Raw genomic sequence first — 27,784 nt, forward strand, 5'->3', positions numbered from 1 at the left:
CACAGTGAAGACAGTGAAGCATGGAGGTGCAAGCATCATGATATGGGCATGTTTCTCCTACTATGGTGTTGGGCCTATTTATCGCATACCAGGGATCATGGATCAGTTTGCATATGTTAAAATACTTGAAGAGGTCATGTTGCCCTATGCTGAAGAGGACATGCCCTTGAAATGGTTGTTTCAACAAGACAATGACCCAAAACACACTAGTAAACGGGCAAAGTCTTGGTTCCAAACCAACAAAATTAATGTTATGGAGTGGCCAGCCCAATCTCCAGACCTTAATCCAATTGAGAACTTGTGGGGTGATATCAAAAATGCTGTTTCTGAAGCAAAACCAAGAAATGTGAATGAATTGTGGAATGTTGTTAAAGAATCATGGAGTGGAATAACAGCTGAGAGGTGCCACAAGTTGGTTGACTCCATGCCACACAGATGTCAAGCAGTTTTAAAAAACTGTGGTCATACAACTAAATATTAGTTTAGTGATTCACAGGATTGCTAAATCCCAGAAAAAAAAAAATTTTGTACAAAATAGTTTTGAGTTTGTACAGTCAAAGGTAGACACTGCTATTTTTTTGAACACACCCCTTTCAACTAATTGCCCAATTGCACAGCCTTAAGAGCGTGCATATCATGAATGCTGGGTCTTGTTTGTTTTCTGACAATCTACTGAACCTACTGGTAACTTGTTTGCCACGTAGCAATAAAAAATATACTAAAAACCTTGATTATTCTGGTTAGTCACATTGTACTGCTATTATTTTGAACAATACTGTAAATGTAATCCTGACTTTTTTACAAAATGTAACCGTAATCTGAATACTTTGTTTTACTAGATTTTTGTATCCTGATAACGTAACAACGTACTCAACATGTATACATAAGTCAACCCTGTCCTGTTTTTGTTTAGTCTAGTTTATAGTCAATGAAAATTTAAGCACATTTTCGTCATGCTGTATAAAACTTAAACTGATTAAAATGCTAGAAAATTATAATCGAAAAGATTGTTATTTGAAAAAAATATATTTTTTACATTTATGCATTTTCACCAATAAGCACAAATCAATAGAAAATGGATTGATACACACTGTTTATTTTACCTCATATAGTGTACTGATTTATTATAGGTTATTCAATAAATAATAAATATCAAATACTTGGATATACACTCTCTCTCTGTCTACATTATGAAAACTGGCAAAAACAAACCAAAAATATTGTTACAGTAATATTCATAAATGCTATTCACAATAATTCGAATGTTTCTATTAAAACAACAGCTGCTGATTAAGTGCATTTATTCAGCAACCACAACCACAAACAAAATAGTCGATAGCTTGTGCGCAACATTGACAGATTGCAAAAAAATAAATAAAACACAGGAAATGTATCCTTTCAACGGAGAAGCTCTGGGGTGCGTATCCGAAAAGCATAGTTGCATAGTTGCTAAGCTGTTAGCAACTTAGTTGGTTGGCAATGGGAAATTGTATTGCAACCAACAAAGTTGCTTCATATCTGGCAACCACACACATAAAAGCTCATGTAATAGAGAAGTGTACATCAGTCCACAATAATATTTTGTTTCACTAGCCAAATGCAATGGACACACAATTCAATTCAGCCACGCATGATGTTACCCATTCAAAGTAAATGAGAAGCATTAACGCTGATGCCCTGTGTGAATGCACCATTAGGGTTAGTTGCTTGTAATTATGCGTAATTGTGTAATTATGTATAACTGTTATTACTATTGTGAGTACAGTACAGGTTAGATGTAAGTGAAGTGTTACCTCTAATACTATTTCAAATACTGTTTTTAAAAAGTATACTACATACTGTTCGGTAAGCACTAAGCAGTGCAGTTGTATTTCCATTCTACCCTTGGCTTTTATCTTTGTTCGTCAGAGAGGAGGAGAAGGTGCAGGATTTGTCCAGGCCATGTGAAGCCGAGTCTAGTTCTGACATGTTTGCTGAGAACCAGCGTCTGCAGGTGAAGATCCAGGCTTTCGAACAGAAGATGGGTGATGAGGTGGAGGAGTTTGAGGGAGACGGTGCTTCCCCTGGTCCTCAGAGACGCCACAGTCTGTGTCAGGCAGCACAAGACGAGCGCAGAGAGATGAGGTTCAACAGGTAGGCTGTGTTAGAAATATATTAAAAGTTAAAAGAAAATTGCTGAAATGGACCTTAGGATCTCTGATGTCCAAAAGCAAAACGTTTATATGTTTGCACATTGAAAGCAATAGTAGAATGTATGGAATTTGAATGACTTGCCATTGATTTGCTCTGTATGCACGTATGGTATTCATTTTAGTTATGCATTTCTTCAAGTTTTAAATTTAATTTAGCTAAATACAACACTGCAAAAATACATTCTACATTTTCTAGTAGAGTATGCCACTTTTTAATAACTCACAGTTACCTAAAATAAATGAAATGACTCTGAGATTTATTTATTTTTTGAGTGCTGTTCTCTCATGTTCAGGTCAAAGAGTCTGGCTCTTCACGCTGTACGCACGCGATCCATTAACTCTGACAGCAGTCCAGAGGGAGAAAGGGTGGATCTGAGCGCAGAACTCTGTGTCTGTGAGGCCAGTCCCAGCCCAGAGACCCGTCCTGCCCTCACGAACCTGCAGGAGAGCCACAAACTCACAGAGACTCAACCTGACACATCTCCAAACAGTGAGGGGCAAAAGGTGCTGGTTGGAGACCCCCAGGAGGGAGATAGACTCTGGATCCATCTAAGAGACAACATGGAAGAAATCAAAAACTTCTGTGCGGAAATGATCAAACAGATCCCCATACCTGAGCACTGTGTCATTGAAGGTAACCTGTCAAATCTAAGAGCAATCCACACAGCAACACGTTAAAAATTACCTTGCATTTTTGAGTAGCGCAGGAGGAGAACTCGCTTCTGCAAGTTTTACCACACTCTCATCCAGAAACTACTTTAGACATGGGAATTAATTTGAACATTAATGTGTTTATACAAGACTGAATTTCAGGTCAGCTTCTAGTTCAGTTTTTTGTTGTTGTTTTAGCCACATGAGGAGAACATTTTCCTGGCTTATTTTGAAATATGTTAGAAATGTAACACCAATTACATATTGGGATGCCATGCCAAGTTATCTACAGAGTTTCTGTGCAGTTTGGGAGAGTATTGAATTTGATTTGAGTAATTTCCAGGTCTGGAAATTAAAAAAAGAAAGCAGAATATGGAAAAATATTGGCATTTCCAGACTTTTGCCCCATTTAGTTTTCTATAAAATATTTTTTTTATGAAAATACATTTATCATACAAGAAGTGTGTTTTCATGTCAGCTGTTTAATGATTATTTAGTGATTGTCAAACACTTTTAAAAATGTAAAGGTGCATGTTATGGAAACTTGGTTTCTTCTCACAGCATTCTTAGCACCGTATTACAGCGTCTCTGCAAAGATCAGAAAAATACTGACTTTCGTGTGCGTACGAGAAACCATTAAACTTAGCATATAGGATGATGCTCACTGAGCCACCTATTGCACCATCAGCCTATTTCGCGGTGCGTTTTTTGGCCGCCACAGAGTATGCATTAAAGCAGACTTAAGGCCTTGAAATATGACTTAATACCTTAAAGAATGCCACATTTATAACACTTTTTTTTACAGTACCAGTCTTCTTTATGGACCCTTGAACTTGTCAAATAGGACAGTGCACACGTATTGTGCCATCAACTCATTTTGTGTCATTGTTTCTCCATCGCAACAGAAGATGCTCTGTTAGTTTCTTGTGTGCATGCAAAAATCAGTTTTTCATCTCTGTATGTTATCACTTTGAGGAAATCAATGGATAAACCCTCGAGAAAATACAAATATTTACTGATGACTGTACTTTATACCAAATATAAAGCCGAAAATAATGTTCCTGTGAACCATTTATGTTAAAAATGGTCTGAAAATCTACTGAGAATTTTGGAAATTTGAGTCTGAAAAAGTGTGGATTTTTGGAATTTTTTTCTATATTATATTTAGATTTACAAAATGTAACTTGTGGTTTTTCATTAATATTGCATTGTTTGAATTACCAGGTAAAACATGATTATAGTTATAATATTACCAGTCACATTGTAGGAAAGTGTTGCTTGCTCCAGAAAAACTCCAGAATAGTTGACTAAAATCACAACAAGAGGGCCATTGTTTCTGGACATATATTTGAGATAATGAGGAGTGCACATCTGAACCAAACTAACTAATGGTAACCATGCACTAAAGAGTGGCAGGAATCAAACAAAGGAAAGCATTAACTGAAGAAATACAAACTAAAATTTGCTTAAGCAGTTAAGCAGTTGCTTATTAAAATAATAGCACACCTCTTATCAAAAAGTTGCATGATATATCATTCATGTCAATAGTGCAGTGCAGGATGAGTTACATGTTAAATTCATAAAGCTTTTGTTCAAATCTATTAGTATGAATGATAGTTAGAGTGATACCTGCCTTTGCAAACACCACTCATTATCATTTATCAGTGCACTGTGTGATACGCTAGAGTTCAGCTGTGGGAGACAGACAGATTGAGGGGTAGCTTGGCTCTGGTATCCAGATGCAAAGCTATTTAAGTCATATCCCCTGCACTGGCCTGGGCCTCTTCACATTATTCAACAGCTCTCCCACTGATAAACTGTAAGGTAATCGATCAGTCGGCAACCTGGTGAACTGGCAGAATAAATGTGAGTGCGTTTATGTTTGTGTCGGTGTGAGGGAATCAGTGCATTCATACTCACCACATCATGGAGGATCAGCTAATGTCATAGTCAGTGGTGAAGCTGTCAGAAAGGATTTTGTGGAAGATTTGTTGAACAGTGTCCAATTATTGGCAGACTTCGCAGGCAGAGAGCAGACCTTTTGTCTTATGCGCTAGTCCTTTACTATATATTTTTAGCATTTAGTCTGTCCCTTTTGAAGTGTACAACTAGAGCGAGAAAATAGCACTCGAGTGTGAATGTGAAAAAGCATTTTCATTGGCTAGAACCACTGAACAAATATGCCTCTTCACTACTTCAGAAAGTGTTTTGAGTCTGTTTGGCAGAAGAATTAGCTTATTTATGAATATTCAAAAAGACATACTGTATTTGAAATTAATTTTTTTTTTTTTTAGATTATTTTGTCCAACAAAAAGGACAAATTGCATCGACTTTATTATCACTGCTTTATTGTGGAGAAAAAGTTTATAATGTTTAAACACTCATTTTAGAGTCTCTCTGATCTGTAGACATGTAAATAAAAATAAAAAGACTTGAAACAAAACTGTTGAGTAAGTAATTCAATGACTTGCTCATAAGAATACATTCACTGGTTGCCACTGGTATGTCGATAAACTAATCTGACTGAACCTTTTTAATGAACAAAGTCAAAAGATTTGAGTCTTTAAGATGAAACTAACATCAACACAATTCGAGGAGTATCATTTGCTTGTCCACATTCTACTCTGACTTAAAGAAGCTGGTCTTTTCTATCTTTCCTCTTCCCCGAACTTATTTTCTTTTACAAGAACACACTCATTTATCTGCAGCCCATCAGGATTTAGTTATTCCAAGAGGCCCAACTGTTGTTTCTCTCTTCTTTTCTTTTTTTTTTTCTTTTTACGCTGATTACATTAAACAGTTGATGCATAATCCACATGTCATTGAGTAAAATTAAAATAAAAAATGAAAACTAAAGCAAAATTATGCTCCAAGTGTAGTTTCATAAACACATATGGAGAGTCGAGGGACATTCAGGCCGATGCTACACTGGCAGGGTCGCATATACAAACCCAAATACATAACTCTTCACTCTTCTTCTCCCTCACTCATATAGTGTCAATGAAGGCCAAAGTGAATGGATGATTAATGATGTTTATAGAGAGGTTGATTTTAAGTCATTTGTATAATTAGTAGACAGAACAAAACGACACTTTATGACGACGAGTTATGAGTAGCAGTTTACCGATATAGGCTTCACAATACCGATGGGAATGCCAGTATATATGTTGAACAATATAATGATAGCAAATGAGACACAATAATTAATCATAATTTACTAAGGATGTTTTGACACCAGGCCTGTTTGGACTGTCTTTCTTATTCCTATATACGCTCTATTTTTAGTATTATTCAGCAGCTTTTTTGCTTTCTCGGGAGCAAATTACCCTTCTCCATCCCCAACTCCACCTTTCGCCATAGTCAGGACTTGGCTTTCTGATATTCCTTGTTGAATCAGACTCCTTTATCTTGAATAATGTCACACTTAAATATCATTAATAGGGGTGGGACAATGCATCGAGGTCATCGATGACGTCGACGCAAAAAATACGTCGATGCAAAATATGCGCATCGATTCGTCGACCTGTTTTTATTTCTCTAAAAAACATTTGCAAAACGTTTACCTTATGTGCGCTGAATATACGCGATGGCCGGATCAACATTCTGTCCAACGTTATATAACCAATCCAGAGGGTTTTTTTGACGGCTGTTAAAGCCTTATTTAATCGCTGTGCCTGACAGGACGCGAACGAGAGAGAGCCCCGGCTGGGCGTGCACACTCATAGTCTTCAAACAAAACGAGCGCTTCTTGCTCTCTCTCTCCCTTGTGCATATTAATCAAAATCATTAAACACGATAGAAAAAGGGCGAAACACCAAAGTTTCACGCGCGCTCGCACACTCACAGTCTTCAAACTACACGAGCGCTGTCTTGCTCTCTCTCTCTCTCTCCCTCGTGCATATTAACCAAAATCATTAGATACGATAGAAAAAGGGCGGAACGCCAAAGTTTCACGTGGAGCATTCTGAGATTTTTTTTTTCTCCTTGACAGGCTGCTAGCTCCCACTGTTAATTTTTATTTATTTATTTTTTTGGAAAAGCACTCTCTGTATTAGCCTAAAGCCCTCAAGTTTACACTGGTTACTGTATTCTTTCAGTTGCTCTAAACAAGTATTTTGGGTGACCTTTTTATTGAATGCTAGACATCAAGTTGTTGTTATTTTCATGTGAAAGAATAACTTTTTTCAGTAAGCTAGGCCCTATGTGTTCAGTAAGCTTGTTTCAGTAAGATATGTGTTTTCAAGGCTTCAAGGTTTTATTGAATGCTATCTCGATACAAGTGCAAAGTAATGCATTCTTAGTCAGTCTTTTATATTATAATTTTAAGAGCAATAAACATATATTGCAATGTTAAGGAATTCGTGTTTTTTTTTCATTCAGATATGTAAATCAGCATGTATAAATTGTTAGTAGTCAATTAATGGGGAGATAATCGAAATTGAATCGGTCCGAAAAATTAATCATTAGATTAATCGATGCATCGAAAAAATAATCGCTAGATTAATCGTTTAAAAAATAATCGTTTATCCCAGCCCTAATCATTAAGTACATTAATGGTATATGTTCTGTTTACCCTGGGGGTGGGGGGTGGGGGGGGGCTTATTAATGCTGGCTCATTAATGACAGGCTGTATGAATGGGCAGGGAGTTTTTTGCCCAGAACAGAACCATACAACCAAACCAAACTGTATGCTAAGTATCTATCATTTTGACGATACTGGTCCTGACAGAAATGCCCTGATAAATACTCTACAGTCTCTCTGCTCTGTGTCTGACTGCACTATTGTATTACAAGATGATGCAGTTTAGCTGCTAGAAGTTTATTTTAGGATATTTTGTGTTTTTGGGAAATAGGTTCCATTTCTGGCAAAGGAATTTATAAGCTATTCATGCTGCTGTGTTTATGTGTGTTTGTGCTCCAGACTCACATCGTGGCTGTGTAGCTAAGTTGTCCTTCTCCTGTCCACTGAAAGGACACTACTGCCTCTACGGGAAGTCCTGTTTCTCTCTGTGTAGCCACCAGCCACACCTCTGGATCCAAATCATGCTACTGGCACTGCAGGTAACAATCGGAAATGTTTTTGATTTGTACTTGCTTAGCTCTACTTGCGAGGGCCAAATGTCCTCATTTATGTAATAAAATATCGTGACAGCCAACTAGTAAGGACAGGTATTTAATTTGTCTGAATTTTGTTTATATATTCAAATCTAGTGGTTAATAATGAGAGAAAGGAACCGTTTCAAAGCTTCAAATCAATAAAGGCTTTATTTTCCATGCTGCTATGTTCACATTGCAGAGTTTGGGGACTGACAGCTGTATTCAAATTGTGAATGAATAAGAAATTCTGATGATTGAAATAGACGGCATAACAACGGATAAAATCAAAAATAAATCTGTGCATTAAGTCTCTGAGTGTAAATGCATACTAAAATCTCTCTCGCTTGAATTATAATGTGTTCCATTGTTCTATTTTTTATTACTTTGGTTTTGTGGTTAATCTTATTATCTTACCATGAGCAGCAGTCAGTGTGATGCTTGCCTTAGCAAACACTACGTATTATGAGTAGCATGTATCTTGGCAAGCTAGCAGTGTATCATGTCTTTGTGCAGAGTAAAGTGAGCGAGGCGTTGTGCTGTCAGGATGAGTGTGTTAAGCAGCTGAGGAAACTTTGGGAGAAAACACAGCTGACGGGAGCTCACAGCTTTGAACTGGCCATGACCCAGGCAACTGTTCCTCACAAGAAGGTAGGAAGTCCTCAACCGTTTCTTTTGTGCTCTTCCTCTTTTATTATCTCTCCATCTTTGTGCCCCTCACACAAACACATACTTTTTGAACCAACACACATCCACTTACCCAGCACTTCTATTCACTTGAGATATGACACTGGACTTGTTTTAAATACATAAAAACTTATTTAATCAAACTTTTAGTAGTAGTGTATATAGACAGTGTAATACATGATTAATATAGCTTTCTACTGATTATTCCCAGCTCTAAGATAGATGAAATAAATAGGATAAATAAGTCATCCTCCCCTTTCCTCGCTGTGGGGCGTTATGAGGAAGAAGTGGCCCAGCAGGATAGGAAACGTATGTCTGATCCTGATCAAGGATTACATTTATGCCTTTGAGGAGAAGGTGGGTTATCACAGTGGAAACTATTTATGCATGGGTTAACAGCAACCTTGTTGAACAAGTCAAAGTGTTCTGTGGAGATCAATAAAGAAAGACCTAAAATAAAGTACACACTTAAAAATAAAGGTTTTTATTGGCATTTAGGGTTCCATAAATAACCTTTAACATGCATGGAACCTTTGCACTGCACAAAAGGTACATTTAATAAAATTTTCTTCACACTAAGAAAAAATCTGTCCTTTTAACTGTTTTCTGAAAGGTTTTTCGAAGAAGTCAAAAAAATAGTTCTTCTATGGCATTACTGCAAAAAAACTATTTTGGAAACTGTATTTTTAACAGTGTCGATATTTAACATCGCAAAGCCCAACATATGCCCTCAGTTACAGCCACGGCCATGGTGGAAAACAGCCATGTCATGGAAACCGTGATGGGTCAGAGGTCATGATAGCTGCTGAGACGGGGATGTTTACGTTAGGTCATTTCCTCTTTATGGTGCCATGTGAATCCAAGTGCTTGGATGATCTTATCAAACATTGTAAATGTCAACTCTTAAATAATTACATAGTACAGCTGGTGTCTTTTGTGTCTTTATGCTGTCTTCCTTTTGTTCCTGCCATTTCAAAATCTGAGGTCATTTATCGTCCAGTGAAGAACTTTGCGCGTACATAACACATATGGAATCTGTTTATGTTGTGCACATGTGCACATGCAAAGAATACGAGACGGGACACTAGCAAACCCATCTTGAATGCACTCGTAAACATCCCCCAAATGATGTCCTAACCCCTGACATTTCCTTTGATTTGCTCTCTGGTCTACGTTTAAAGAGAGCTTTTGCCAGCATTGAAAAGTTCATATAAAAAACTGGATGGACATACTGTAGACATATGTGACCCCATGTAGTGAGACAAATGTGTATTGGGGCATTGCAAAAGGTGAATTTTTTCTTGCCTAGTAATGGTGGAATTGTGTTTATTTATTTGTTTATTTTTTGGTTAAGATTTTAAGGTTTGAGTCTATACAGATTTTGACTTTAGGGGAAAAAATAATCTACCCTGACAAATATTCACTAGAGTAAAATGTGAAACTAGCCCCTGCTTTATGCAAGTTAAAAATTACAGAAGATTTAAAGAAAATCACAAACTGGCTATAATGTAACAGTCAGTTTTGCTGCATCTCAATATGTATGACAGACTACTACTGTACATTATATATAATAAAAAATCAAATTAACAGTAAAAAAAAGAGCAGTTGATTTACAAATATAGTGATACAAATATATTATAGCACATTTTTTAGCTTTATTGATTTAGCACAAATATAACTCATACAGTGTTAATATTACAAAGTACTGAAAAAAATAAGAAACGTAATTGTCAAAAACCATCAAATGTGAAGTGTCACATAGGGAATCTGGGAATGTCAATTTACATCTTTTCATTGTTCATTATAAGATGGCTTGTTCTTTTTCACTTTGATCATCTGTGTATACAGTAAGGGATCTTACAGTTAATCAAATTAGCAGGTTTTTACTGTAGCATTGTACTTTGCATTGTATTCCACAGTGATCGAACAAGGTTGGAATTTGAATTGATTTCATCATTTTTACAAAATTGTACAAGATAATAAAAAGAAAACCCATCCCATTCATATACAATATATACATTAAAGTCCTTGAAGCTTTCCGAGCTTTAAAAAAAAAAAAAAAACTTAGCATGCTCAGGGAAAGAAGACAAATTTCTGGCATGTATTGTAGACAGACCATAGGTTTACATTCTTTATTTTAATAAATGAATCATTTGTAAATTCTGTAAAAATGCCTGGACTTCTCACTCAGTCCAGTGTCCGTTCATGTCCAACTCGAAATGAGCCAAGAACCAGGAAGTAATATGATCATGTTTGAGTTTGAGTGCTAACTGTACTGTTCATAATGAGGAAAGATCCCCAAGTACACAACAGAATCATTTGTTTTATCAGCTTGTTTCCATTCTTTAAGGTCAAGAATTCAAGTCAGCTAGTGTAACGTAAGCTTAATAGAAGGTGGGAGGACTGGTGGCAAAAAATCATGTTTAAACCTGTTTTAGTGGATCAGAGTGGACAGTGGAAATTATATTAAATGCTAGAAGGCACCGGGTCATATGCCACGCAGGGTTGAGAGAAAGAGAGAGAGATAAACTCGCCAGCTTTGCACCTATTAATATAGAAAAGCGCCTTTGCCTCACATCACTGTGTTTTACTGACTTTACCATCCCTGTGCGTGTATATGTGCATGTGTTGTGTGTTAGGCAGACCGAGGCTTTATAAAAGGACACTGGGAAGAGTGTTGCAACAGTGTCCATTACAAACAGAAGGACCTCTATTACTTTTCCAGTCTCCACAGGATAATGATGACATGTTTGCTAGTATGTAGTAGGCCCCATGGTTTTGGTTGTCCTCCCCTGACGCTTTTGCACATCTGGGGCTTAGAGTTTTCGGTGCACATGTACGCTGGGGTTTTGAGAGTCAAGGTTGGTGTTGACGTGTGTCTTTTAGCGTAATCTCATTGTTCAGCTCTGTTTCTCAATACTGGCAGTTTGCCGGCCCAGATTGCCCAACATTTTGAATTAGAATAGTGAAAATAGTGAAAATGAACCTCGGGGCCTGTTAAACGCTGTCGGGGACCTCTCTGTTAATTATCCAACCACACTCCAAGCGTTATATTTATCTGTGATTCACTGGACTGACTCATTGTTTCCAGTGTGGCACTCAAGTCATCTTGAGTCAGTTTACAGATTGAGTTTGTGAAAGTGTTCGTGATTAATTTTGTGACTTCTTAACAGTTCAATTTCTGTATTAGTTAAAGGCATGTCATTAAACCAATTTTAATGATCCATTCTTGTTTTACGAATGACTCAACAATGATTTCAGTTCCTTCATTGAAAGTCCATTCCACCACAACTCTGATGCTAAAAAGTTCATAAAACATTGTAAAAGAAATACATACTAATTGAGCAGTTTAATTAAGCTATTTGAAGACATACTGTCACTTTAAATGGTTTAGGATTGTATTCTCATATATACAAAGTTCTGTAATGAAACTATATGGCTACTAGCCGATTGGTGTCTTTTCATATCAGCAGCAAATGAGCTTGCTAAACCCTCAAATTCTTTAGCTTCAAGGTAACTTCAGAAACCCTCCACTTCCCCAGCTCCACCTGTATAGATCTGCTATGGGGTAATTTCATGTATGTTATATATGGAGGTTATTTCAAATATGTTATATGTGCAGCAGCAGTATTTCTTACATGCTTACAGCAACATGTCTGTGGATGTAAATCTCGGTATTTGCTCTGCTGCAGCAGCAGCATCTTCGCAGATGTATTCCGTCAAGACCAAACACATTGACATTGTCATGTATATTACCATGCTAAACTCTAAGAGTTTTTAAGACAGAAAAATGCAAATAAACACATAAAATGCACATTTATCAATGCACATAAACTTGGAGCACATCAAATATTTTCAATGGGAGCCCAACCACTGAGACACTAGAGCAAACCTCACTGATTCTTGCATGTGAAGCAAGTAGGTTTCTGCATTCACACTTTTTGCAGTGTCAATGTTTTGTTGTAATGGCCTTTCAGTGTACGGACATAAATCTCTTAAGTTTAATTAAAAATACTTTAATTTGTGAAGAATGCTTTGAGTTCACAAAGTATGTTATAAGTGAACCACACACTTTCCAGCTGGCCATCTGAAAGATGTTGCTATACGATGTCATTTATGTAAGCAACATACTAAGCTGCTCATATATAGAGATTTTTTTATTACATTGCACAGACAGTGTTTACACTCTTGTGGGAAATCAACCTAAGAAATGGCTACTTAAAGTTGTCACTGCACATCAAACTGAGATATAGGCAAAAGTATTTTGCCATCCAAACAATGACACACATCTGCTTTAACTACCATTTACACTCAATTTGTCAAGTGTTCTACTGATTGTGGGATCTTGAGAGAATCTTTGAAAGACTACATGTGCAAATACGTCACCAGCACATGGCCTGTCCACAATCTAATATATATTTATATTGATACAGATGTCTGTTCCTGCTGTAAACGTCTCTGTTATAAGCATTTATCCAACTGTGACAAACAGCCAAGGCTGAGATTTTGCCTTAGACAAGTGTTTAACCAGACGTGTTTATTGTTCGAAGGTAACACAGTCCTCAAAATTTATTATTGAACTTATAACCATAATCCTAACCCTTACCCGAACAGACCTGCTGTAACGGTTGGGTTTGGACTCAAGGAGTGTTTTAATGATTGAAGTGCAAGGTGTAAAAGGGTATTTATTAATAAAGTATAAAATAAGAACAAAAAAACACTGGATCTGCAACAGGACAGGACATGACAACACAACAGTGATGCGAAAGGGCGTTAGGGTTAGGGTTACAATTTATTGCCTTCTGCTAATTCACACCTGCACATTATGTGGCAGTGACCAACAATGCATTTTATATATAGTTTATATACAGCTAAAAATATAAAAAAGATAAAAATCCCAGAACTACGTTTTTATAAACTGTCAACCCAAAAAACGAGCATTTGGGACACAAAAGTAGAGCGCAACCTTTCATATGACTATGAGAACTGCACCCACTGGAGGGAAACGTTATCGGCGATAAGACCATTCATTATTTTGAACCATGTCAAAGGATTATTTCACCACCCTGTGTAAATCATAGAGGAAGAGTTACGTATATTAAGAAACAAAATTGTATTGGTCTGTGGCAGTGCCCTCTTCCTAACCTTCCTTTTGCTCTAGAAATGATCCAACTGAATGGCCCAACATGAAATACCTCGACGTCCTTGTGTCCTAAACATTTTTTATTTTATTTATTTTTTTATTTTATTTTATTTTTTTATTTTTATTTGGGGGGGGGGGGTCTGGGGTTGTCGACAGCTTATAAAAACAACGCACTTCTGGGTTTTTTAGCTTTACACTTTTCCACTTTTAGGGTTTACTTTACATCTTGTCACATAGCAGCTTTTAGACATTGTTCTGTTTTTTGTTATGATTCAGAAATGACAAGGAGGCAGCTTGACATTGTTTTCAATTTCAATTTAATTGTATTGTTTTTCCCCAACTGCGTCGGGCAGAAACTTGGAAATAACACTTGTGCCGCGCCTGGCGTCGCATTGTGCCAGGTGTATGATAGGGCTCTATGACTTAAGAACTTGTCTGAACAACAAGCAGTTACCAAGGGCTAATGGGTTGTCTTTTTTCCATTCAAATTAGACCAGTCTACATTTTTATGTAACAGACTTTGATTTATGGCCAGTCTAAAAACAAAAATAGATGACTTACTTGTAAGACTAGACTAAGTATTTTATAAAACTTGCCACAGGGACAGCAGACTTGAGACCGTCCAGAAGCACCAGACTCGGGACCTCCAGAATCACTCTAAGTTACTGAAAACACGCAACACACGGTACACACGTGTTTGTGCAGCAGAGCGTCTCTCTCACACTTTATGACATGACAGACAAGTAATTGTCCAGTCCTGTTCCGTTAACAGAGATCGGGTTTTCAGAGAATGCAGTATGTCCTGAAAATTTATGGGTGTGAGTTTGGTTACAGAATGCGGTTGTCACGCCTGTAAATAATATAACATATATGACATACGCTTTGCAATGCGTATCGCGCTGCATAAACATAAAACTCATGTCTGCATCTGTGATCGTAGAAACAACAAGCACTACTCTAAAGTGCTCAAAACTCACGTTGGAATCATCAGTTGCAAATTCTTTAAATATGTAAATGTACTTACAGACTGTGAGTCAGAAGCGCTAGACTGTACTTGCAAAGTTGGAATTGCTCCAGTTTATAGAAACAGACACCGGCATTTGTAGGCAACTCTTCCAGGAAACAGTCCTCGTCTTCCGTAAAATGTGTTGCACACATCTGAATATTTAGTTTGAACTCTTCTGAAACAGTGTCGTAGATACAACTTAAACACTGATTTATAGTTGTGTCCTCTTTTGGAAGGCCAAACAAAGCAGTTCCGCTTTCGCAATGAAAAACACAGCATCTCCACATGGCACCAGGGGTAACAGCGAGAATAAAAGTTATGCCTTCTTTGCGTGAACATTTGGACAATGTTATCTTCCCACACCGTGACGTAGACATGTCAGGGCATGTTAGAATGAGCCAGTTTAGGTAGGCGTGGTTAACTCTTGCCTTTTATAAAGAATATCTCTTTGTATTTGAGACTTTAGTCTTTGCAACTTTACAGATCTTCTTTATGCATCAAGAGCTTGAAACACTCCAAAGAGAAAGGACATTTTTAAATAGCATCATATGACCCCTTTAAGGACTCAAATACAAGACTGGCAACCGTATTCTGCTTCCGTGTGAACGTGACCAAAGACAAGATGCTATATGAGCTTTTAGTCACTAAACTAAGAATAAGAACAACTGAAGTGACAAAAACCCTGACACCTGCAACCTAATTTTAGGTTAACCACCAGGTCAAGACCACTACCTTGATTTGGGCAAATCCTCTTCAGCTCAGATTTTTGAGCCCGGCTTTTAATAAGGAACATAACCCCCAGCACAAATACCCACTACTGATCTCCATATGTGAGAACATGTACACATACACACACATGGTCCTTATTTAGCTCTATGTACTTGACTCATCTGTAAAAATTACATCAGATACCATTTGTACTATTTCAAAAGGTTTCCCTGTCACAAATAATCAAGTGCACATTCAATTTCTTGCTCGATTCTTACACTGATTTAGTTGGCGTGAAATAAGTGATGGCAAAGCACCAGTAAGATGACTCGACTGTTCTTAGCCAGAGAGGCTGTCCACAGGGGTTCGATAATGACCTGCATCTATCTACAGACAAGCATGAACAGGAATTTAAACATAAGATGTGTGATGGATGGTGTTTCATCTCCTTTTGCTCTAAACTTAGATAAATAAAACGATTGTGATATTCATTCACAGGAAAAGTGAAAATTAAACTTGTCCACCCCTTGTGTTAGATTACTCTTTGGTCCCCAACAACTTGTATCATGTAGTTCATGAAGTTGTCTTGGCTTTAGTTTTCTTCTTGACCACTCTAATATGATTTGAAACAGGTTTCTTGAAGCAATTTCTTCTTTAAAAAATTTGTTGTTGGTGTATTGTCTGGGGAAGTTGGCTTTACTGTGTCCCCCACCTTAATCTAAGTCAGCGGTTTTCAATTCCAGTCCTCACAACCCCCTGCAAATAAGTTTACTTCACTTTGGAACATTCATTCATGGATTTGCGCTGCGCAACTTCACACACCGACAAGTGTGACATCATATACCTCTGTAAATAAATACACGTCACACACTTCAGTGCACTTTGAATGAAACATATACTGTACGTTCGCTTCAAAACTGGAATTATGGCGGAATACCCTGTGATGTTCCCACTTTGCAGGGCACTTACGTTCGAATAGAACAAACGTCTGAATCCATAAGGGAAACATACAACATGTGCAGTGCAGGGGTTCGCGAGGACTGGAATTGAGAACAGCTGATCTAAGCAATGTGCTGTCATCCTGAAGGAGATGGTGAAAACTCTTTTCATTCATCTCTCTGAACCTCAGGTCTGAGAAAACTGGAATGACTGATGACCTGGTTTTATTTGCTTGAAGTGAACTGAGTGAAAAAATCAGATCTTCTTAATGGAATAGTTCCCCCAAGCTCTGAATAATTAAATAAATAATTGAAAAAAATGCTTTGAATGACTCAAGCTTTATAATCTTAAAGGGATATCTCACATGAGATCAGTTACTCATCATTGCATGACTCATCTGCAGAACACAATATATATATATATATATATATTTTTTATGAATTGTGGTTTTGTTTATCATTGACTTTCTTTGTAGGGATTTGTTTTTTTTGTTTTTTTTTTATCTTTTGTTTTCCACAGAAGGATTTTATGCGTAGCTTTGTGTGATACAAGAAGTTTTATTTACCCCAATTTCTCAACCTCATATTGTATGAACCCCATTAGACATTCTTTCATCTTTGGAATGATGACGATATTTGAAGATATTTTTAATGAAACCTGATATGTTTCTATCCCTCCTCTTAAAGTCCATTCAACCAAAATTTTATAAAGTCATAGTAAAAGTAATCTATATAAAGTCTTCTAGAAAGACATGGTCACTTTATTTGATAAACAAATTTAATTATAGCTTATATAAACAATGATCAACGTACATTAAATATGGTCAACGGCAGCTCAACCATGTCACGTGTTGGTTTCTGTTTGTTCCCGTCTGTCCTCATTTGGTTTATTTCCAGTTCTCATCATTAGTTCTCATCTTTGTTCATTTAGATCACCTGATCCTGTTTTTTTTTAGTTATCCTCATCACCTGTCTGCCCCTCGATATCTGCCCTATTTGAGTTTGAGCCTGTTCTGTTCTCCCCTCTCTTTGATTAATGTTATTTCAAATGGAATATGTGTGTTGAAGCTTATTAAAGGAATAATTTTCCTTCCACTCTATCATGCACCTATCCTACAACCACTACCGCCTGACAGAATCCAAGACCAAATTGCAGAAGAGTGTGATGGCTGGGGACTAACGGTATTGGAGAAGGCGGCTGGTACTGATCCGTAGAGCGCTGGCCACTTCAAAGACAGCTGGCCAATCAGGAGTCAAGCCTGCCAAGCTTTTATTTGGCAAGCCCGCTGGACATTATTGTGGCAAGCCCCTAGAATGTTTATCACTCCTGCCGCTGACCACGCCCTTAACCCTAAGCCAGATTAGGAAGCTAAGGAGGAGAAGGCGGTCTGCTTTAGCACTAGTGCTCGCTCCACTGTTGGCTCCAGACCCAAAACTCACTCCACTGTCGGCTCCTCATAAGCGCCTTCCAGAGCGCCCTCCAGTGTCGGCTCGAGCCCGAGAGCTCGCTCCAGTATCGGCTCCAAGCCCAAGAGCTCGCTACAGTGTCGGCTCCAGCTTGCAACTCAGAGTTCATGAATATGGCATTACCCTCTGGTTTCTCTGCATCTATCCTCACTCCAGAGACTCCTTTGTCAGCTCCTCCAGTGTGCCCACCAGATTTTATAGTTCTCCAAGAAAAATGGTGGGGCAGATACCACCATGGCTCCCAGAGCTCCCTGATCTGCCCTGAAGGATCTAATTGTCTCCGCCCTGTTCATGTCCTGCACCAGCCTACAGGGCCACCTGCCTTCCCTCCCTGATGTTCCTGTTACGGCATGGGAAGGGACGGGCCTTCCTGGAGGGGGTTGATATAAGTCATGTGTTGGTTTCTGTTTGTTCCCGTATGTCCTCATTTGGTTCATATCCTGTTCTAATTTCCGTTCATTTAGATCACCTATTCATGGTTTTTAGTTATCCTAATCACCCCTTTTTATGTGCCCTATTTGAGTTTGTGCCTGTTCTTGTCCTTAATTAATGTTATTTAAAATGGTGTATGTGTTGAAGCTTTTTAAAGGAATCATTTTGTTCCACTCCGTCGTGCGCCTTTCCTACAACCACTGCCACCTGACAATTTGCTTAATGCAAGTTTTTTTTTTTTTTGGTTTCATTACAAATATCTTCATCTGTGTTTCAGAGATGAATGAATATCATATGGGTTTGGAATGACATGAGGGGAATTGATGTCAGAATTTTCATTTTTGGGTGAACCCTCCTATTAAGGGTGGAGGCAATGCACAAGCCAATGATAATAATTTTTTGGAAAGAACTTTGAGAAAAAAAAAACTCTCCCAACTCGTCTGTGTGATGTTTGTTATGGTCTGTTTTCAGAATACCTTAGCTCAGTATAATGGTCACTTCACTTATTTTGATATCTGTAAAAACGTCATTTTCAAATATCATTGTATGTCTTCATTTTGGCAGATTGCTCTTGCTAAAGGCCACACACCCTCACATTCAATGGAAATTCTAGTCACAGTAAGCACATTTAGATGTTGACTCTCATTGGTGTCTAGCTGTGCTGTTGACTATATAATACGCAAGTAAATCCCATTATGATGTTTCAGTCCATTGACGGCCTTGAGACAGATGTTAGGATAACTCCAGATCAAAAGATTCTTTGGCTTGACGACTTTAGTAAATTAACCTCAAAAGGGAAATGTATATAAAGAATTACAAGTAATTATGATTTATTACAATTATTTATATGAGCTGCCAGTAGTAGCAGAATTAAATTGCAGTCAGCTAGTCCAGCGAACATTTAGTGTAATTTCATATAAACCTTAAAAAGGATATTTTCATGGCTACAGAAAACAACTTTCTTACAGTAGCCCAATAATGCATTAGAGCAACAGTCCCCAACCACGGGGCGCAGACCGGTCCATGCATCTTTTGGTACCTGGCCGCACAAGAAAGAATAAATAACTTACATTAAAGCTGCAGTCGGTAACTTTTGGCACTCGTGTCTGGCAGAAGAACATTGTAGCCGGAGTTACTTCTCTCTGTTTACATCTATGGCGAGTCACTCAGGTACTGTGCTACTCTGCAGCATTGCCGACCCCAACTAGACTAAAATAGTCTGAATATAAACACTTAATATAGGTGTACCATAGTGATTCAGGATAAGACAAAAACATGGTTTGGAAAATGGATTCATGATGTACTCGCTCATTATATATTTTACATTTTCAACACAAAACACTGTGGCACAGCCCTGAGCTGATTGGACCAGAAGTTCAAGGACCAGGATTTTTGCAGTATCTTATGCCGTGTTCCAGGCAACACGTGAAAGTACACTAAATAATATTGCCTACGGATGCAGTGTTTATGCAAGCTGAGCACATTGTAAAATAGATTTTAGGACAGTGTAACGTTGCAGTTAAATTAATAATCAAGCTACAATTCCTTGCACTCAGGAAGTTTGGTGTGACTTGCCCGGAATGGTACAAAGTCGTTAGTCGTGGTTTGAAATCATGACTTATGGGCTCGAAAACCTGCCTGGAATCCAGCATTATTTTTAAGGCATGTTTAAACGTCACCATAGTGACCAGAGTCAGTGAGCGTTGGGTTAGGGGGCAGAGAAAATGTTATTCATGTTATGTCATGGACGGGATGTTACAAGGACGCTGCTAATAAAGTTGCCTACGAATACACAGTGTATACATGTTTATTATTATATTTACAATATAACACAGTTTTTATGCCAGTCGTATCATTTTTTATTTATAATACCTTTAAGCCCGGTCCGTGAAAATATTGTCTGACATTAAACCGGTCCTTGGCGCTAAAAAGGTTGGGGACCGCTGCATTAGAGCATGTAGCAAGGATCAAATCGTAAAGGGACAATTAATGTGCACGGCAGAATCTGAAACTTATGCACAAGAGTTTTATTAACTAAACACTAACACAAACTAGTCTAACAAACAAAAAAACATTCATACACTCATGCGTACATACAAAAGGAGAGCAAAGTGGATGAATGAAGCAATTAGAGAAAAAAAAAGAGAAAATTAAGCTATGAAAAGAGTCACGTACTTAGGGGTCCAAGAGAGCTCTAGCTCATCCTCTTCATCATCTTAGGATCTATACAAACCGCAAACTTAGCCGGGTCACTGATGTGAGGCCTTTATCTTCTGTCGAGTTCACTCCTCTGGGATTTGAGTGAGCCAATGAGGAATGGTAACTTTTAGATGGAAATTTTATGACTCTTTGTCTGTAGCATGGTGTTTTGCATATGAAATTACATTAGCCGCATTTCCACCATCGGGCCAGTGCGAGCCAGGGCTTAAAGCGGGCCAGGCGGGGCTAATAGCCTCGGGCCAGTAGCACCGAGGCCAGAATAGCGCAGGGTTTCCACAGTCGAGCCTGAAGCTCTGCTGCGCGTCACTAAAACACGCCCTTTACATGCGTCTCATGAACAACGTCACACAATCCCATCATTTCACCAACAAAGAGAAGTTATCAGAAAACTAATAAGAAATAAGTCACTGGAACATGCGCGATCACACACGTTTGTGTCCATGCTTTGGTAAATATTCAAATTCAATAGCATTGATGTTTTACTATAGAATACGTTATACATTGATCATAAATAATTAATTTATCAGGACTCAAAATTAATCACACAGAAATACATTTATTTCTATTTTATATATTCTATTTCTATTTTTAACGCTTATGAAAATAGCCTGCTTATTCAGTCGAGTCTTTCTGTTTATTTGTAGGTAGTAGCCTATATGTCACATTTAGAATGAATGATAATATCTCTATTTTTATAAAAGCTCCCGAACAAAAAACATTATTATATTTTTATGATAGGCAACGTGGAGCTAAACTCTCGAGATGAGATTTATGACATAAAATTATAATCCACATCGGATTCATTATTTCAAACACTCACTACTGAGTAAGAGTGATTTTTGAACTCAACTTATTTTAAAAAGTCTTTAATACTGGTGTTAAAGCTGTTATCATTCTGAAATGATCCGCAGCCCTGATGCTCTCCAGACGCGGAGAAACTCCGCCTTTGTTCATAACCCCTCCTCTAGCCCCAGCTGGCCCACTTTGGCCCAAGGTTTTCATCAGGCCAAAAAACCCTGGCCGTTGGCCCCGATCAAGCCCTGGAAGTGACAGTGGAAATGCGACTTGACACGCACTAGCACGCCCGGTTTAAGCTCGACAGTGGAAACGCGGCTATTGTGTGTTCAAGAGAACAATCTTCAAGATTCTTATAATACTAATGTGTTTCATAGGTATCAACATATCTCATTAATATAATGAAAATACAAACTCATAGATACCAAACATCATATAGATGAGGTTATATTAACTAGTGATCTATCATAAACATGAATAAAAAACATATACAATACACAAAAGACAATATACAAAACAGTAACAACATACACAATGCCCTAAAGTATATGTGTGTTCATTCAAAGAAAGGTTCCTCCTATTAATTAATTAGAGAAGGGTCCATTTTGCTGAGCATTATGTGTCTTTCCTATGGAAAAAGTAGTGAGAGGGAGAACTCTCAACATGCCATTAGGTTGTAAAGGTTTATCTGATCTGTCTGAGGTGTCCTGGCTGCCATAGTAACCAGGGGCCTATTGTCGTTCACAGACATGCTGGCACCCAGTTCGTTTATTGGGTAAGGGGTCTCTGATTATTTGTTATTCTAATGTAAATTGATTTGTTAAATCAAATGAAAAATGGTGTGTCTGATTGGTCCAGACGCTACAAGACTTATGAGACTTCATTAATCTTGAAAACTTGTGGTCTTGAGTGGCTAACCACAGTATATCACAACACCCTCAAATGTAGCTTTTGGTTTACTACAAGAATCTCTCTCCACAATGTAAATCTTCATATTTAAATCAATGTAGTGTAGATGTTGGCCAGGTTCCAAAACCTAATAAGCTGCCTAATATAAACCTAATATAAACATATACGTTCGCTTCGAACTGGAATCATGGCGGAATACCCCGTGATATCCACTTTGCAGGGCACTTACGTTTGAATAGAACAAACATCTGAAGCCATAAGAGAAACATATAAAGTATGTAGACCAGGGGAGCACGTGGACTGGAATTGAGAACCGCTGCCCAACTCGTGGCTGTGGTAAATGTGTGTAATAAATAACGACACTGCGAAGACAGCTGAGCAAAGAAAAAAGTAAATGAGCTAGCAGTGTGCAATATGTTGTTTTAACTGTTGTTTTAATGATGTGCAAGCTGGCATTTTGCAACTTTGCAAAAAACAAACAAAAACACATTATGAGAGATTTTGCGCTGGATGAATACAATATAATTCAAGAAATGGGGGCAAAAATGCCCTGTAAGAAATTGTTTTTAATATTTATGTCATGATAGTTAAAGTGTTCCCGTACCTCAATTGGTAGAGCATTGCATTGCGCTATCAAGCGCAAGGTTGGGGGTTCGATTCCTCGGGAACACATGATAGGTAAAATTCATAGTCTGAATGCTCTGTTAGTCGCTTTGGATATAAGCGTCTGCTAAATGTATACATTTAATTTAAAGGGTTAGTTCACCCAAATATTAAAATGATGTCATTAATTAACTCACCCTCATGTCGTTCCAAACCCGTAAGACCTCCGTTCATCTTCGGAACACAGTTTAAGATATTTTAGATTTAGTCCGAGAGCTTTCTGTCCCTCCATTGAAAATGTATGTGGTATACTGTCCATGTCCAGAAAGGTAAGAAAAACATAATCAAAGTAGTCCATGTGACATCAGAGGGTCAGTTAGAATTTGTTGAAGCATCGAAAATACATTTTTGTCCAAAAATAACAAATATTACGACTTTATTCAGCATTGTCTTCTCTTCCAGGTCTGTCGTGAGCACGTTCACGGCGCTGATGACGTATGACGCTGCTGACGTGTTTTATGAAACGCCCAATAACAAAGATAATGATTCAGTGGCCCATTCATAAAGACAATCCCTAGCTTCATTTCTAAATGAAACAGCAGTTTTGAATGAATGAGTCAATGGATTACCTACTGTCGGCTTTAGTGTCATATTTATTTAACCATGACAGGCTTAAACCAACCAAGTTGCAATCTCAAAAACACACTCTGCAAAATATGGCAATTATCACTATCAACAAAACAAAACAAAAACAAAGACATTTTATTGCACACTCCTTAAACAACCTAGCATCATCTTTGAATAAAGTTTTTTGTAAATTATATTGTAGTTTGTATTGTAAATATTAATGTAACTGTGAGCAAACTAGGGTTTAACAAAAGATAATTCAGCCCGCAAAAGGGGACATTTTCTCCGATCCGGTCCTCAACATAAACAGAGTTTGACACACCTGAGCTAAGGAGTGTTCTGTCATGCCTAAAACCCCTTAGCTGTTATAAAATCACTGTAAACCACGGTTTTAGGGGTCTTATTTCTCTTATAAAATGGTTATTCCATATACATAGTAAGGATCCACAGAATAAAACAGAGCAAATCAATTGTAATGATATAAATAAAAACAGTATTCTCCCACCAAACAATGTAGTTCCTCAGAAACAGCTACACAGAAGTAAACAAATGTGTATGTTTGTAGTGGAATTTACAACAACTTTGAACGCGGCTCAACCAATCAGAATCAAGGACACGAACTATCGTTTTACATAAATTTGTGCACAATAAATAGTATTGCTTACAGTTAATTACAGTAGTTTGGCATTAACATTTTTCTAAGCTAACAGCATTAAAAATAATGAAATAAATAAATAAACAAACGGCATAAAGCACACATAACTATTGAGTGAAATAGTACAAGTAAGTACAGTAAGTTACACTTATAGTAAGCATTGATTTTTAGATTTTGGATGATTCTTTTTGAACTTGCATTCTGGCATACTTTGTAAAGGTTATGTGTTGGTGTCTTAGAATACAGCCAAAATGAGGTATTTTTGAAGGAAGCGTTATTACACGGTCTGGGTTTTGGAGCAGATCGGTTGTGTGAGCCAGTAGCTAACGACTCTTTCTATCTTCAGTGCTGTGAAATAGCTTCATCTGCTAGATTTCCTCACTCCTTCTCTGTATTCATTCTCAGGATGTGGACAGTTTGCAGATGCATCTGGAGGAGGTCCGTTTCTTTGACCTGTTCAGCTACAGTGAAGAGGAGGGTGGCTGGCTCTGTTTCATGTGCAGTAACCCTGAGAAAGCCACAGGTAAATAAGACCTTGTTTAAACATATGCACATAATAAATGACTCCCTTTCAAACCTGTGACAATATACCAAAATGATTACTGTTGCAGGTAAAAATCTGAAAATTAATTGTAATACAGTTGTAAATAACCAAACTTTGTCCCTGATGTGTGAGAGAAGTAATGGTGAGTCTTTTCAATGAATCAGTTGATGTGTTTCACAAAAGTTGTCTGAATGATTCTGAATGAACTTGCTTGACTGGATCCGGTCGCAGCTGTTAACAGCTCACTGGAGGGCAAGATTATCAGTGAATAACAGTCATGATTTTTAAAGAGTTACAGCTGATCCTTCTCTGACTTAAATGATTAGCATCTACACGATTTTACAAAAGCACATCAGGACTCCAGATGTCCCATACAGTTTCAGTCCTCTGTTATGATTGCTGAAATCTGCTTTCCATGAGAAGAATGAAAAAAAAAAAAAAAACAGTAGAGGAGAAGGTGGTTTGTCTCGTTTCTGTAGCTGAGATCGTTTACATCAGTGCAGCATTAGGATGTTCATCATTTAGACAAAGAGGCTTCTGATCCCATTCAAGTGCATCTAGAATTACTGTTGCTTTGTTTTGAATCTGCTCCAGACATACAGATGTGCTTTTTAGTAGGATCTTTCCACAATAACCAATTAGATAGCATGAAGAAGGTTTTTGTCTCTGGCCTGAATGTTTACCAAAAACAATAAAACGTATTGTAAATTGGTGCACATGGAGCATGTCTGTTTCATCTGAGATCATTTATAGGCATTTAAAGTCTCAGTTCTCAGCATTGCCATAGGTGCAGTTTGCGTAGTGAGGTCTAAAACAATGTGTTCTTGTAAGCCGATAGCTTAATTGCGTCATAGGTTTCATCAGAAGGTCAATGCAGTTTGACTAGTTTCACTAGCAAAGATCCGCGTGGCTACTAGCGAAATGCAAATTAGTTAATTAAAATCAACACAATACAACACAATTCCTTTTTTTTTCACAATGATATTTTATTTAATTGAATCAATTTACATTTCTTTAATGGAAATGTACTTAATCTGTTTGGATCATTTTAGTTCCTCATAGCCAGTATGGAAATCAAACATGGATGCGTTTCCTGTACAGATTTCGAGACCTTACACAAACAACAGAGAGCTATTACTTTTTAATCAGTTTAGATCAGTTTAATTTAGTTCATTGAACATTTTTATTTTTAAAATGTGTGTCTAAGATGATCCCTTAACTGGGGTTAAATGACTAGCTTACATCTTCATTAATCAGTAGCCAATTTTGTTATGTATTGTTATGTATTGTTATGTAATGCTAATGTAATGTAATGGTAATGTTACAACTTCTCATCCCACAAAACTGCTAATTTATCAGTATTTCTAATATCTTATTTTATGCTCAATAGACAGTATTTCTAGGCTTTGGGTCTTTACTTTGCTTTTTGGTTGTTACTTTTCGTGTTTTTCTACTTTGAATATTTTACACCCCCGGAGTTGGATGTTAAAATTGTTCACTGCTGTTTGGTGGAGTATTGGATTGCTACACTACTTGAAATTTTGATGACGCCACTTTACTTCTGAGAGCAAATGTTTAGGCCACAAAGAGACACTTTAATGAGACAGGAAATGTTTTTACACACCACTATCCAGCAGCCAAGGTGCGAATAAAAGACTAATTGAAACCTCAATAGCAAGTGTCGCTCATTAAACGAGGGTTGTAGCACACATTCTAGCTCCTTTCTCCTTATTTGGAATGTGGGACAGTTTCCAATAGCAGGGAGCCATATTGATTTTTAATAGAGCAAGGTGAATGTTTACAATAATAAGGACTTGGGGAAGGATAAGCAAAGCTTGGAAAGGCAGCACATACTTTGGCAGTGTTATGGTCTGACAGAAGTCTGGTGTGTCGTCAGATCGTGAAGCACATTATGTGCTTCGAGAGCACTCCAGAGTTAATGAGAAATTCAAACAGGAGGGCAGAACACAGTGATACAGCTTCAAAACTACCAATGTGATGCTGCTGACCTTGCTGCAGAAATGTTTTATTTTACTTAAAAAACTGTGTCGAATTTATTTTTAAGCATTGTCTTTAGAACACTGAACTAAAAAGAGTTTATTTGTCTTTTATTGCATCCAAACTGTTGTTTGGAATCTCTGGAAGATATAATTTTAGTAGTCTATGAAATTTCATGCTTAAATGGAATTATGTACAAACCTTCCTGAAAACTATTCTGAATCCACCTTTTAATGGAGTTTGGATTGATTGTTTGTAAGAATTATGTTTATCTCTTCCTGCCAATGAGTATATATAGTTCATAGCTGCTCAGTTTACACCCTCCGCCTCCCCAACTTCACCTTTGTTTAATATTATGTCTACAGCTATTGCTAATGTTAATGCTAATTTAGCAAATTTACATATGTGTTATTTTGTAAAATGTAAACCCAAATTATTTAAACCTCATGCACATATAGTGACCCGTTCACTACATAATATATCACTATAGTCTATATTTAACCTTTTCAAAGGCCCATATAAACTCTCGAACCTTTATCCTGTGTTGTTTTCAACACGGAGTTGGACGGACTCCAGCTTTGCTAAGATATGTGAAACCCTGTCCAGTAAAGTCTACAGAAGTGGATCCACGTTCTCAGCAGGGGTTGCTGGAATCCTGTCTGACTATCAGAGTTTCTTTCTTTAGTTACTCTAAATCAACAGTAAAGCAGAGCGCTGGCCAAAGCCCAGAGAAAAATCTATAACATACATCAACCAGTCAAAAAATAAACACTGGCTTTCCTTCCCCCACAGTTACTAGCAATACCCTCGTTGCATGAATTTACAATTGTAGGATAACTGGAATAAACAATACTTACCTCAAAAGATATATTGATGTATTGGTAACATAGCGTTCCAAATTCTTTTCCCATTGGCTGCTGTTGCTTTCTGTGCTACATGTGAATTGGAACTGCCAAAATCCAGATTTCCAAATGGGTTGCAACCAAATTAGTGTTACATACTGTTTACTGCAGGTTTGTACTTCACTTGTGATCGGAGAGCACTTTTGAGTGTGTCACAAACAGCTACAATAATTTGGGACATTGTATAATTTCAGGAAGACCAGAATTCCTCAA

At 37.5% G+C, this 27,784-nt stretch overlaps 1 protein-coding gene across 1 annotated transcript in view; it reads left to right on the forward strand.

Moving 5' to 3' along the window:
• LOC127934471 (ventricular zone-expressed PH domain-containing protein-like) overlaps positions 1–27,784 on the forward strand; it is a 98,374-nt gene that overhangs the window by 61,628 nt on the left and 8,962 nt on the right. The window contains exons 8-12 of the mRNA XM_052531886.1: positions 1,909–2,133; positions 2,486–2,826; positions 7,765–7,904; positions 8,454–8,588; positions 24,533–24,650. Of these exons, the coding sequence (XP_052387846.1) occupies positions 1,909–2,133; positions 2,486–2,826; positions 7,765–7,904; positions 8,454–8,588; positions 24,533–24,650 (959 nt within the window). The remainder of the gene's footprint in view (positions 1–1,908; positions 2,134–2,485; positions 2,827–7,764; positions 7,905–8,453; positions 8,589–24,532; positions 24,651–27,784) is intronic.

Source organism: Carassius gibelio, chromosome A18, assembly GCF_023724105.1.
Source record: "Carassius gibelio isolate Cgi1373 ecotype wild population from Czech Republic chromosome A18, carGib1.2-hapl.c, whole genome shotgun sequence".
Taxonomy (NCBI): domain Eukaryota; kingdom Metazoa; phylum Chordata; class Actinopteri; order Cypriniformes; family Cyprinidae; genus Carassius; species Carassius gibelio.